The following is a 12,363-nucleotide window of genomic DNA, read 5'->3' as shown; positions in this document are numbered from 1 at the left end:
AGAACTCAGTTAATGTTCTGAGCACCATAGTAATCTTGTAAGACACTAATCCCAACCATGGTCCTGCTTTAAAAATCCCAGAAGTAGTTTTACAATAATAGAAGCACCTCAGTCACTAAAATCCGCAAGTTTCTATGATATGTACATTTACCACACAGCAAATCCTCGTTCACAATCAATAACAGTAACTGTAAATTGTCTTAGAAACCTGCTTTTCTTGACTCATTCTTTTGGATCCCACAACTGTAATTAAAAATACACAGGAAGTGAGAGTCTGTCAGAAAGTGTGACTACATGATATGCTTGTTATGAAAACACTGCTTTGAGTGGAATGGGGCCCTGAGACCCGGCACGTGGGAGCGCTCTCCCCTCACCACAGCCCAGTGAACTGAGCACACTTGAATCAGGGCTTCAGCCAACAGTGAGATGAGCTAGACTTCCAGTCCTGGGCTGATATAAGAATGAGACAAGTGAGCAAAAGTACACTACAATACACGCAGGTCTAGAGCTGCCACGTTCACCTTCGCTAGAGCAAATCTATCAGCAAGTACTTAGCCATACTGGAGTGTGTGGTTTGTTATCGGGGGTATTACATAAACCACCTTCAGTATTTGCGTATGTGGTACTAAACTGCCAAAGGAGCGACTTACGAGAGAATAATTAGGAAGCACATTCCTCATTGCTTTTCAAAATTAAAGACAGGCTTTTCTACTAAAATGATCTCTATTTTCCTGGTTCGTAGAACAGGCATCAGACTTCTAAAAAAACAAAAGAGTAAGGTCTCAGCCAAAAAACCACATATTATGTACTGAGACGAGTCTAAGAAAAACCAAGTTAATAAATTAAATAAATTAAAAAATGCACATTCAGAACAGAATTACAGCTTTTGGTCAGCAACACCTGAACCAAAGGCAAAGATCTGCCATGGTTAAGGCAAGGTTTTTATATACAGTACAGTGCTTGCCCTGCTCACCCACCCACCCAGTTCACTGAGCGTTCACCTTTATTTAAAATGCACTGCCAAGCTAGGATAATAGCTTCCCTAATTTAAAAAGAAAGTCACATACAGCTCCCTCTGCTTGAGTCTTAAACCCACTGCAGTGTTTCCTTTGGGTCTCCGTACACTCGGCATCAGCGATTACTGCGACAATCCTAGGACGCTGGCTGTGACTATCAGGGTGACAGCAGCTGTAAGGAATTACTCTCTTCTTCTGCTGGAGTCAGTTTGAGGGTGGGCAGCTTCCGAGGAAGAAGCTGGGGGCTTTGGCGGAGGTTGCCATCCATCTGTAAAAAGTACAGGCACTTGTGAGTAAGGCTGAGGATCTATTCCCATGGAGAGTGGCCACCACATCTAGTCTGCAGCTGGGAGAGGGCAGAACCGGGTATTTGCAGGACTGACGGGGTGCCTTCCTCTGACAAACAACTCTTCAAAAATGACCAGTGTCATACTTTGAATACCAGCCGCCTCGGTATCCACAAATAGCAATGTGGATACTCGCCCCATCACAAGATTACAGTACGTTCCACAAAAAAGAATATGCTGATGAACTTGCTCGGAGCCTCACTAAGACACTGTCTACAGGTGAGCATGGATGGAATGCTTCTGCGCTTCGCTAGTCTTCCCCACACACTGACTGACAGGCTCAGCCCCTTCCTACATAAGACAACAAATGAGGCTCAGAAAAAAGTCCTTTCTCCCGGTCCTGAAGCCAGCATCAGAGCTGAAGCTTGAACCAGGTCTTCTTATTGTAACATGGTTTTTTTTTTTTAACGATACTTCTTTTTCAAACTGATAGTGGCCACAATGCAAAAGCACCCCACACCAATTCAGAGTATGCAGACCAAAGGATGCTGGGAAAAGATGTGGCAAATACGTCTTTCAAGCACTGATCAGTTCTAAACTGACTTCAGAGAAACTCTTCAAAGTATATTTTTAAAATTCCCAAGAAGTTCGGAGACACACACTCGCACCCTGGGACACCAGGACAGGGCTTGCTCGGCACTTAGAGCTCTACTGACCACCTTCACCGAGACTAACTCAGACGGTGCAGGATGCAGATCTGTATTGAGTTCCCTACCAACTCCACTCCTTAAAAGACCTGAAAGCAGCCGCCACCAGACCCCAAAAGCAGCAGAAAATACTATCCTATCATTCACCCAACAGACAGGCTGTTTTCAGAACACTGCATAAATGAAGACTATTTAAAACTTCCCTTGTTTCTCAGGATGTTCTTTCAACACAAGGAGAGGACGTTTTAGCAAAGTGTGTATGTGCAAGGATTACAAAAGAGAAAATCAATGATTAATTTTCAATTCCAAATGGGAAGAGGGTGTGACCAGACAACAACCATAGCAAGAGGTTTTTACTTCCCAGCCAGAGCTGTTTCTCAAGCACTAGTCTCTCTTTTAAGCTCTAGACTTCTGCTAAAAACTGTGATTGTGTGTCTAAGAAGACCTGCTGGCCCACACGGTCACACCAGCCATCACACACCTCTTACACAAGAGCAGATACTAGTGACAGGCTTACAAGACTTCCATAAACTGATGAAGACCCAAGGTAGATACCTATAAAGTAGTAATTGGGCTCCTGGCTTTGCCTTCTGCCTGACTGGGTACTCGTGGTTCTCTGGGCACATCGGTCAGGAATTCCCCACATACAGAAAATGAAACTTTGTCAAGTAGCTTTCACCTGTTAGATGAGTGAGATCCTTTGACCATATGTAGTACTTGGATAGGATGTGTAGTGGACTAAGCAAAGGCTTGAACCAACCCAGGCTTTAACTCAGACTGCCAAAGTATACCACCACATGGAACACTGGGAACAAAGGCCATGCCCGAGAATGCCAGTGGCAAACCTGCTCACCCCGGGTAACGGACACACAATCTCGTTTGGTCACTGAACATCGGCCTCCAGGAGAGAGCAATAAGCTACAGCACCCATGCCCCTTGTCTACAGTCAAGTTTGCTCTCTACTCTATTCAGCCCAAAGACCTTGGCAGGTGACGGAACTGCTCACACCTTCACATCTGTGAAATAGGACAGCAGTAGAATCTGCAATCAGAGTTTCCAAGAGGCTTGCATGAACTAACCCCTGAAGCTCTACACCTCAGTGTCTGTGAATGAGAGCCTGAGCTTATCAGACACCTGAGGAGAATCGGCACAGCCTTTCGCACACTTCCGGTTAGAATCCTCAAATCTTCCATGGTTGGCTCTTTCCCCACTGCCCGGGTCCTTAGAGTCTCTCACAAACTGAGACTCTCCGGAGTGAGAAAATAATTAAACTGGTCAAAAACACCACAGACCATATGAAGGCCGGAAAACTGGGAGGAAGGAGGGCCCTGGGAAAGAAGAGAATCATTGCTCATAAGGAAGACAGAGCACAGGCACTTAGACCTGCAGAAATAACATCAGGACAGAGCCGGGGCGACAAGCCAGGCTTGCTTCTGACTTCCTGTCATTGACGGTAATGTCTGTGTCACCCAACTTCATAAATGCAAACTCTACAGTAAGAAGCAAACCAATACAATTATTCAGTTTTCTCTCAATGCAATCAGGCCACTGATGGCTTCAAAACACTGTATTAAACACATTTTTGCTTAAAGTATATTTAAACAGCCCTTTGAAAAGTAAACTCTTAAAAAACTAAGAGGAGGGAGTGAATGCACAAGCCAAATCACAACATTCCCACAGAAAGGAAAACAGTGACTGAAGTAACCCGACCTTCTCAATTAGGTTGGACTCCTTATTTACAAGCTGTGTGAGTTTCTGCAGGTTTGCATCTACCATCTCTTGTCCAGCTGGAGAGATGCCTGAGAAGCCAGGAGAGAAATCAGAGAAAGAAAGGGCACTTTGAAAGACTTTCACGCCATTTAACATTGAAAAAAAAACGTTTTTCAGTTTACCCACCCTCTCAATTGCTCTATTCCCCCAGCCCAAAGAAAACAAAAGAGAAAAGGAGAAAAAACAAATTGGGTTCAAGGGGAAAGTTAGGAGGGATAACAGTGTGCCAGGAGAAATCAGAAAGGAAAACACAGAGCGTTATCTATGGAGAACCCTGAGCGCTGAGTGAAATGGCATGCAGCCAACCATAGTGGCTACTAAAGGCGTGGTGGTCTCAGGTTCACGTTGTCTCTCTCTAACCATTACACATTGGTGGGTCCCTGTCGGTCCCTGTTTGAACACTGCAGGCAGCTGCTGAGGTGGAGATTTACTACCAGCTATTCACCAGGCACCCAAGACACGTGACAGGATTTTTATAGGTAGAATAAAGGCAGAACTTTCTGCACTTGATCCCGGGACATTCTAACTTGGGAAGTATGAATGGGCTGTAGTTAGTCAGGCTTGCTCGCCACTGCTCCAGTGATGAGGTTGGACGCTACTTGGTTCCCTAACTTTCCACTTCCTAGACCTCCCTGTATGTAAAGCATAACCCATGATGAAAAAAAAAAATCGCCTGTCTACCTAAGCCAGCTACTTCTCAACTTCTGCTTCTTAAAGGACAATTCCAGCCACCTCCACAAATGGCAAACTCAGTGCCCCAATCCCTTAAGCACAAGGCCCCCAGTCACAGAGAATTCCATCCTAAGTGCCAAGAGCCCTCTACTTACTATATCTCCAGTTTGGTGCAATCAGTTTTCAAGAAGTAGAATCATGGGAGTGTACCTCACCAAAGTCAATCTGCTACTGATTTCTGTTCATGAAGGAAAATGCTGGAAGCGGCAGGTAAGAGTCATTTACAGAGATTGCCCATTCACACGAGGATAAACACTACTTTTCAGCGGGGACTCAACACCTGTGGTTTAACCTTTCAGAAGAAAATGACTCACTTCATGGGGGCAATACTTATAGATGCACATAAAGTGTAATTCCAGAGGATGGTGGGACTCAAATGCCTTTCTCCATGTAAATAAAACCTTGAGAGCAGATGAGACTGGAAAACCAGGTCTTGAAGCTGTGAACCAGATTCTGAGGCAACCCACAAACTTGTCCTACTTCTGCTCTCTCAGGAGACTATATTAAGATACCCAATTTAGATAAACATTAGCTGAGGGAACGCTGACTTACCTCCAGGACCGTGCCTAAAGTAGCTGTCCAGGATGTCATCACAGAGGCGGCACAGGTTGGAGAGCTGCTTCAGGTGCTCTTGTAAGTGAACTTTGGGGAAACGCACTTTATAAAGAGGTGCAAGGAAACCAAACACATAGGCATCCAAGGTGGAAGGCCTGGGGACAAGAAACTCTCCTTCAGGGGCACTTTTAGAATCCAAACTATCAAGTCTAATAGACAGCATCACATTTTAAACAGTTTACTGCCATTTCTTTTTCCAAAAGTGGGGCAGTCAGAGTTTTACCTTCTAAGTAGTTTTTAAAATATTCTAACCATTTTATTTTATTCAGAAGAAGCTGAGGCTGTGAACTACAACTTTTATGGATTAGAAGCAAGGTAAGAATAATGTTTGATACTTTATAGCTACATAGGTGGTACATTAAGCTAATGTTAGATTAATGCTAACAACAACAACAAGAAAACACTATAAAAACCCAGCAAATCCTGGGCTAAGAATTGAACCCAGGGCCTTGTGTAAACTATTTGAGAGCTCTGCCCACTCAGCTAAACCCACAGAACCCCCTTTGAAGTGGAAAACTGATCTTTTGGGGGCGAACTGGCTGTAACTCATATATCATTGACTACAACTGCATGTAAAGAATTACTTTTCCCCGTGATACAAATGACAAGGTATATTTATACAGTAAGTAAGTATCAACAGGAATCCAGAACTACCAACCCGACCTGGGGCTGAAAAAATAGCTAGATGACTCTCCAGGGTGTTCATCAGGAAGGGCATGGTGGCATGTGTGTCCAGGAGCTTCTTGATCAGTACAGCAGGTAAGAGGCGTGTGCTCTAAATGGCCTAGGGGAGGAGAGGGCCCTGTGGCTACTGGGATGGGGCCTCACTCAGAAGGGCTCTCATCTTCCACAGCAGAATTACTGGCCTGACTTTTTGTTGTTGTTAAGGGATAGGAGATATCTTATTCTTGAGTCAGATCTGAATGGCCATGTCACAGGAGCAGACTTGGGCTACTCCATGTGGGGTTTTCAGTGTGGCATTGGCCTCATGACATTTTCATAGTAACAGTACAAGGAAAGTCGTGAGTCAAGCATTTCTGAAATACACTGGTAGAAATAGCAAAAACAGAGGCTTGTGGCAAAATGACTTTTAAGGGAATTTACTCACGAGTCACCGAAGAAAAACTGAGATGTTCCCAATCTGTTTGAGAGGAGATTTAGGCACTCCTTGGCATCTCTGTATATCTAAAAAGGATGAAAAACGATTTGGAGATAGTCTCTCTAGGCAAGGCCACCTCGCCCTTTCTTACCGGATGCCTGCTGGGAGAGTACAGGCTGTACCTGTGCTTCCACTTCCTGGACATGGTAGAGGGGAGGAACTCCCCTTGTCAAGAGAATCCTATTCAGGGCTCCTCTGGACATCCTTCCTGGCAGGATTAAACTCAGAGGAAAAGGGATTCGAGACGCAAACCATGGCTTTGTCACAGTAAAGTAATTATCGTTCTCAACCCAGAAGGTGTGCAGCTGCCAAAGGAAGGTAAACAATTTCAGGTATGTTCTGCCAAAGCAAACATCACCCAATTGGTGTGATGGTATTTTCATAAATGTCTTTGAATAAAGCAACTTCATTTAAAAATTTCCAGATGAAATGGCATTCAAGGCAAAATGAGGTTGCGTTAAAATACAGATTTTGTTCACTGCTCTATCTCAGTACCCAGGATAAAGCCTACCATAGAGTAAATGCTCAGCAAATATTCACAGAATGTACAAACTTCAATATAACCAATTCTACACACGGAGCAAAGTTTCATCTTCCACCAACAGCGTTTATTTCCAAAGGGATATTATTGTATTAGACTGTAACTCAGTGGTAAAATGTTTCCTTAGCCAAACATGCAAACAAACAAAGCAGACTATCTACTGCAATGGGAATTTAAACGTCTAAGAGAATCCAGTTTTTGTCATAATATAAAAGATCAAGACTAATACAAAAAATTTCTTCTTTAAGACACACTCCTAACCCTTTTTGTTCTTTCTAAACAGACCACAGCATTTTCAACTAAGTCACCACAATACTGCCATATTCAGAAATGCTCACCACAGCAGGGAGGAGCTTCTCTTCCAGGAGAGCAATGTAAGCCAGTGTATCTGCCCCTTGTTTTGCTGAGAGCTCACAATCAGCATTATATTTCTATTTAAGAAAAAAAAAAAAAGTCTCTCAGGTCAAAGGACATTCCTAGGACAAGGGAGATAAATTAAAACTCCTCTTCTCGCTCATAAATGTCAAACCTGACCTAAGAGGGAGGAATACTACCAACCAATGAAAACTCTTCCTTAATGCACCAGACACACAGAAACCCAGGTGCTGCTTAGAGCTTGTCAACTAACTTCTAGTGTTTCCACGATTATTAATGACCTTTGTTCAGAGTATGGCCCATGGCACAAAGTTGGTGAGTAAAGGCACAAGAGAGGAAAACACATACAGTTCATTATAATGTTTTTTTCCATAAAAAAAAAAAAGAAACTTCTCAATTTAGAAAAGGTTCCAATTTTAATGGTACAGGATTTTTTTCTTTAAGTACTGACAAACCATTTGTAACCTTTGTGTTTATATGAGGTTTTGTATGTTTAAACGTCATGACTTACTCCATATTTATACTTGCACACATTTCAGATACGTGATTTTACGAAGCATGTAACTATCAGATAAGTGCTTCTTAAAAGTCGAAACACAAAGCTCAAGATAGAATACTTGCCTGCCAGTCACAAGGCAATCCTCAGCATCAAACCAAACCGGACAACAACAACAAAATGATCAAATAAAATAGTTGCTATATGGTGGGAACTCAGGTGTCACATGAACAGCAGAGTAGAGTAACAAAAGGTCTAAAGTGACAACCTTATCAACAAGAATAAGTTTGAATAAGTAAATCGAATAGTATGTCCTTTTCAATAAATTCACAATAAACACACTACATAGACTTCACTGTATTTCCAAACCACAGTAAAATGCATGCCTTTCAGCACTGGTAAGCAAGTCTTTGTTTCTCTGTTGTCAAGCTCCAGGCATTCCCCCAAAGAATTAAAACCACCTTATAATGAGTTAAAAACAAGTTATACAAGATAAGTCACACCCACAATGGTAGCATTTGAAGACAGTCTGTGCGGTATAGTGGCTGGTCAGCATAACCCAGTCAGAAATAATAATAAGTGTACCATGCAGAAACCACCTCTTCTAAAGGAGCTACCCACCTGTTTTCTTAAAAAGTTTAGAATCTTTGCAGGCTTAGAAACAATGCTGTCTTCAGTTGTCAAAATTGGTACATCACCTATAATCGAAAACAGTTTACACACAAGCAAACACCGTGATTTATTCTGAAGATTACAATGCTTTAAAAACTACACCAGCTGGCACATGGGAGAGTGTAGGTGCAAACATTTGCGGGTTTTACAAAGGGCAGCTATAGAAAACATTTTCGTTTCTCCTATTTTCCAGATCTGGCTTGTACTTTGAGTTACTCACTCAGAATGACCAAACACAACCAACGAACAGCCAAGGTCATTCTAAGAAGCTAAGTCCTCTTGGGCTACGTGGCTTAAATGCAAGAAGGGATGCAACTATTAAAAGGGGGCAGAGAGGGGCGTGTCAAAGCTTATACTGTACCTCTTGAACCTCTCCAGGTGTTGTCTATAATATTGACTTTCAAGGGTGCGCCAGAAAATTTGGCATAAGCCTGAAACAGAGTTTGCAATAAGACATTTTAGACATTTAGAGCAGTCTTGCAAGTCTGCAGCGCGACTCTTGACAGCTGCATCCGCAAAAGCAGAAGGCGGCTGCCCGCGCCCCTCCCCCTTCTGCCGTCGGGGACGCGCAGGCTTCCCGCTTCGGGGGACCTCGGCTGCAGGAGGGAGGTCCTGAGGATGCCGGGCCGGCTGGCCTTCTCCCACTGCCCAGACAACCTGACAGGCCGACAGGACCTGACGCGCTTGCAAGCGGCCCGCCCGTCCCCAGTGGAGCCCGCCGCTAGCCATCCCGGTCCTCCCGCGCCCCGGCCCGCGAGGCGGCCTCACCAGCACTACTAGGGACTCGCTGTGGATCGAAGGGAGACCCCAATCTCCTCCCCAGCAGCTGAGCTCCATGGGGGCCGCCATCTTGCCGGGGCTGACCTCCGTCACCCGGAAGTACTCCTACCGCCCACTCTCTGCACGTGGAATGGAGGGGGCGGGACGAGGAGCAAAGGCTGACTCCTTGGGGCTGGACAGAGTCAGAAAGGACAGCAGCAGGTCTTTGGGGGAAAAAAAAAAATAGTAACCGGACTAAGAGCTGTGCCATAAGGGAAACACACCTGCTAGGCGTCCCTAAAGTTTTATTGCATTCAGTATTAATGTATAACAAAGCCTGCAAGCGTCACTACGGTATACATAAATCTGTAAAATCACTATTCACACAGTTTAAAATGCCATGGAGTTAGTGGGTACACAGTGGGTCTTTTTGATGTTCAGTCTCTGTGATGGTCCTTTAACTGTCTCAATTTCCAGACTCAATTTCAGTCGTCATTCTTAGGTTAGTGTGATTCGACCTCATTAAACATTAACCCTGTTCTAAAGTTTTTAACATGGGAGTCCTGCTTGGTCACTCCTTTAATCCAGAATGGCTTTCTTCCTTAGCAGCTCTCCCCAGACTAAGTTTAGTGGAACTGGAGAGGTGGCTCGGTTAAGAGCAGCCCTTGAAGACATGGCTTGGTTCCTAGAACCTGCTCACTTTCACTGTAACTCCAGTTCGCGGAAGTCTGACGCCCTCTCTGGCTTATACAGGCACTAACTTTTCACATGGTGCATACCCATTCATGCATTCAAAGCATGCACATAAAAAGATTTATTTTTAAAGTTAAACTCACCTTTTAAAAAATTATGAGCTTCTTCCAGCTTCCTGAGGCTCTTTGTACGCTCTTGAATTTTGCTTCTGTCCATAGTCAAAGGCTTTTTGCCAACCACTGTAGAGAAGCTCTTTGAGGAAGCACAGGTCTGGCTTCCTAGGTGTGGGACCAGTAAAGACACAGAAGGTCTTGTGCTTAGAAAGGCTCCAGTCACTTCCTGTTCTGCTGTCACTCTCTTGAAGTCATAATCTTGGTGCAAAGAGCTCTGCAGTTTTACTTTAGACTAAACATTGTAAATCATTCTGCCAGTCTTGTCTATGGGCCTAATGGGCATGTACTAAATATTAATTTCTCAGAAAAACCATTAAAGAGAAAACTTGATGATGTGGAGATTTAGGCATACTTACTGGATCTCAGAATCAGGACCTTGGTGCTGTGTGGTTTTTATAGGCAGCACAATAGTCTTTCTGGAATGGCCTTCTTGATATACCTCTGGGTTTCTGTTTTCCTCTGTCACAAAAAGATGCTAGGGCTCCCTTCAATAGAAAACTATTGCCATAACAATAGTAGTCAACAAAATTTTCGAGGCAATTTTTGCATTAGATATTTGGCTTCAGAAATAGGATATCTCAAGAATGAAAAGAAAAGGCATTCCAACCATAAAAGTCCATTAGTCGCACTTTTTAAGTAGGAAATTCTTAGCAAATGTATAGCTGAAACTAAACCACACATTTACTGAGCTGATAGAACATCTGAGGTACTATGAGGCTCTGGAAGAATACAGAGAGAGATGGGGTGTGGAGTCTCTCCTTAGGAATGAATAGTTTACAAATCAAACATTACACATAGGTAAATATACAAAGTCTTTGGCTGTTAAAGGCTAGGTTACAACCAAAACTACAAAAAGCCATTGTCACAAGTAAATTTAGAGTTGTATATAAAATATTATAAACACAAAGGAGGAACCTTGCATCACTGTAGGATTGTTGGAGAGCATGTGCGCCATCTTCAATATAAAGAAGGTAACTTAACTTTCTGACTCAGCATAATGGAAATTTCATGCTTTGAGAAATAAAAGCCTAAGCAATAAAAATAAAGCTCAGAGTCTGTGTCCTACAATGAGACATTTTAAATAATCCTACAGTGAGAATGTGGGTTCTCTGCATCTTGTTGGCTGTTGAGGTGGTTGGTGATCATTCCTTGTGGACACATAGGTGATTACTTAGTGTGGCCTTCTCTCCATCACTCCTGTTACTTATACTGATTTTATTTGCATTAGAGAAATTAAATCTATTACCTTATTAAGGCAGAGAGCACCATTCCCCCAATCTGATAAGAGAATTCCTTCTTACAGGTTTATGTGTGCCTAGTTCATAGCAATCTTTGTGTTGTTGTAGTAGTTTTTTTTGAGATTCTCTATCTGCTAGGTTAAATTTTAAAATACTGGTGTACCTGGTTGCACAACCAGGCTGACTACCGTTCCAGACAACAAGGAAGAAAGCGGAAACCACAAAAATCATGCCTGGTACGGGTACTTGGCTCCTGTATCTTTCCTGGCTGTTAAAGAGGTTGTTCAGAGTTCATCAAAACCGTCATTTCGGATTCTTCCCAGGCAAAGCATCCTCACTGTCTGCAAAGCATTTGTGTATGGGCAGGATAGCCTGGAGCACGACATTATAATGACTCTTCCAGACAACGTTTTTCCCTGAACATTTTTGTTTTTCAGAAGATGCTCCTCCTGTGGCTCCATCTGAACTCAGAGGACCTGACCTTGGCATCCATTCCTGTCACTCATGTGTTTCTTAGTTTTACTTGGGGCCACGATACAATTCTGTTAGAATTCCCACATGCTCTATTCCTGTGACTAAGAGTCTATGAAATGGAGTTTCCAGTAAAGATGCAATAAATGATCACGCAGTGTGATTCTTTATGGGGGAATTAAACTGAAGAGCCTTGAATGTCCCTTAGCTCATGTTCAGATTTAGAAATCCTTAAGGAGGAAAATCCCATTGAAAATAGGTCAAGAGAACTGGTTTTTGTTGTTTGTTTGTTCATTTTTAGCTTCTAAGTTTGCCATGTATTTGTGAGCCAGTTATTAACTTTGGCTCCTCGACTCTTCAACTATAAAGTACAGGTTCTTTTAGCTCTGAGGTACTATCACTATATGTGTAATGAACATTTAGTAATAATGGACATTTGTGGAACAATACATACCAGAATTGTTTTCAGTATGTGACACAACTTCTTTGATCTCGTGTCATCCCCTCTTGTTTTCATGGAGAGATATTAACGTGCAAAGATGTTCCTTAACTCCCCAAACCTTGAGCTAGGTGGGAGAACAAGGAATTAACCCTAAGCAATCTGCTTTAAAGCTGAGACTTCTTTTTAGCCAAATACCACAGTGCATTACTATGAGAAA

The 12,363-nt window shown here is 43.0% G+C and overlaps 1 protein-coding gene across 2 annotated transcripts; it reads right to left on the bottom strand.

The window, feature by feature from the left end:
- Positions 1-1,020: 1,020 nt before the first annotated feature.
- Positions 1,021-9,231, bottom strand: MTX3 (metaxin 3). 2 transcript variants are annotated; one of them, XM_080925352.1, is made up of 9 exons: positions 9,139-9,231; positions 8,732-8,801; positions 8,320-8,396; positions 7,166-7,258; positions 6,409-6,591; positions 6,236-6,312; positions 5,065-5,222; positions 3,721-3,809; positions 1,021-1,284 (listed from the first exon to the last, which is right to left on the bottom strand). In XM_080925352.1, the coding sequence occupies exons 1-9, from the start codon at positions 9,217-9,219 to the stop codon at positions 1,174-1,176; spliced, it is 939 nt and encodes a 312-aa protein (XP_080781478.1). In that variant the 5' UTR covers positions 9,220-9,231; the 3' UTR covers positions 1,021-1,173. The 2 variants fall into 2 exon arrangements, with proteins under 2 accessions (XP_080781478.1, XP_080781477.1); XM_080925351.1 differs by lacking the exon at positions 3,721-3,809.
- Positions 9,232-12,363: the final 3,132 nt, after the last annotated feature.

Source organism: Micromys minutus, assembly GCF_963924665.1.
Source record: "Micromys minutus genome assembly, chromosome: 11".
Taxonomy (NCBI): domain Eukaryota; kingdom Metazoa; phylum Chordata; class Mammalia; order Rodentia; family Muridae; genus Micromys; species Micromys minutus.
The sequence above is the reverse complement of the archived record's forward strand: the minus strand, read 5'-3'. Positions and strand labels throughout refer to the sequence as shown.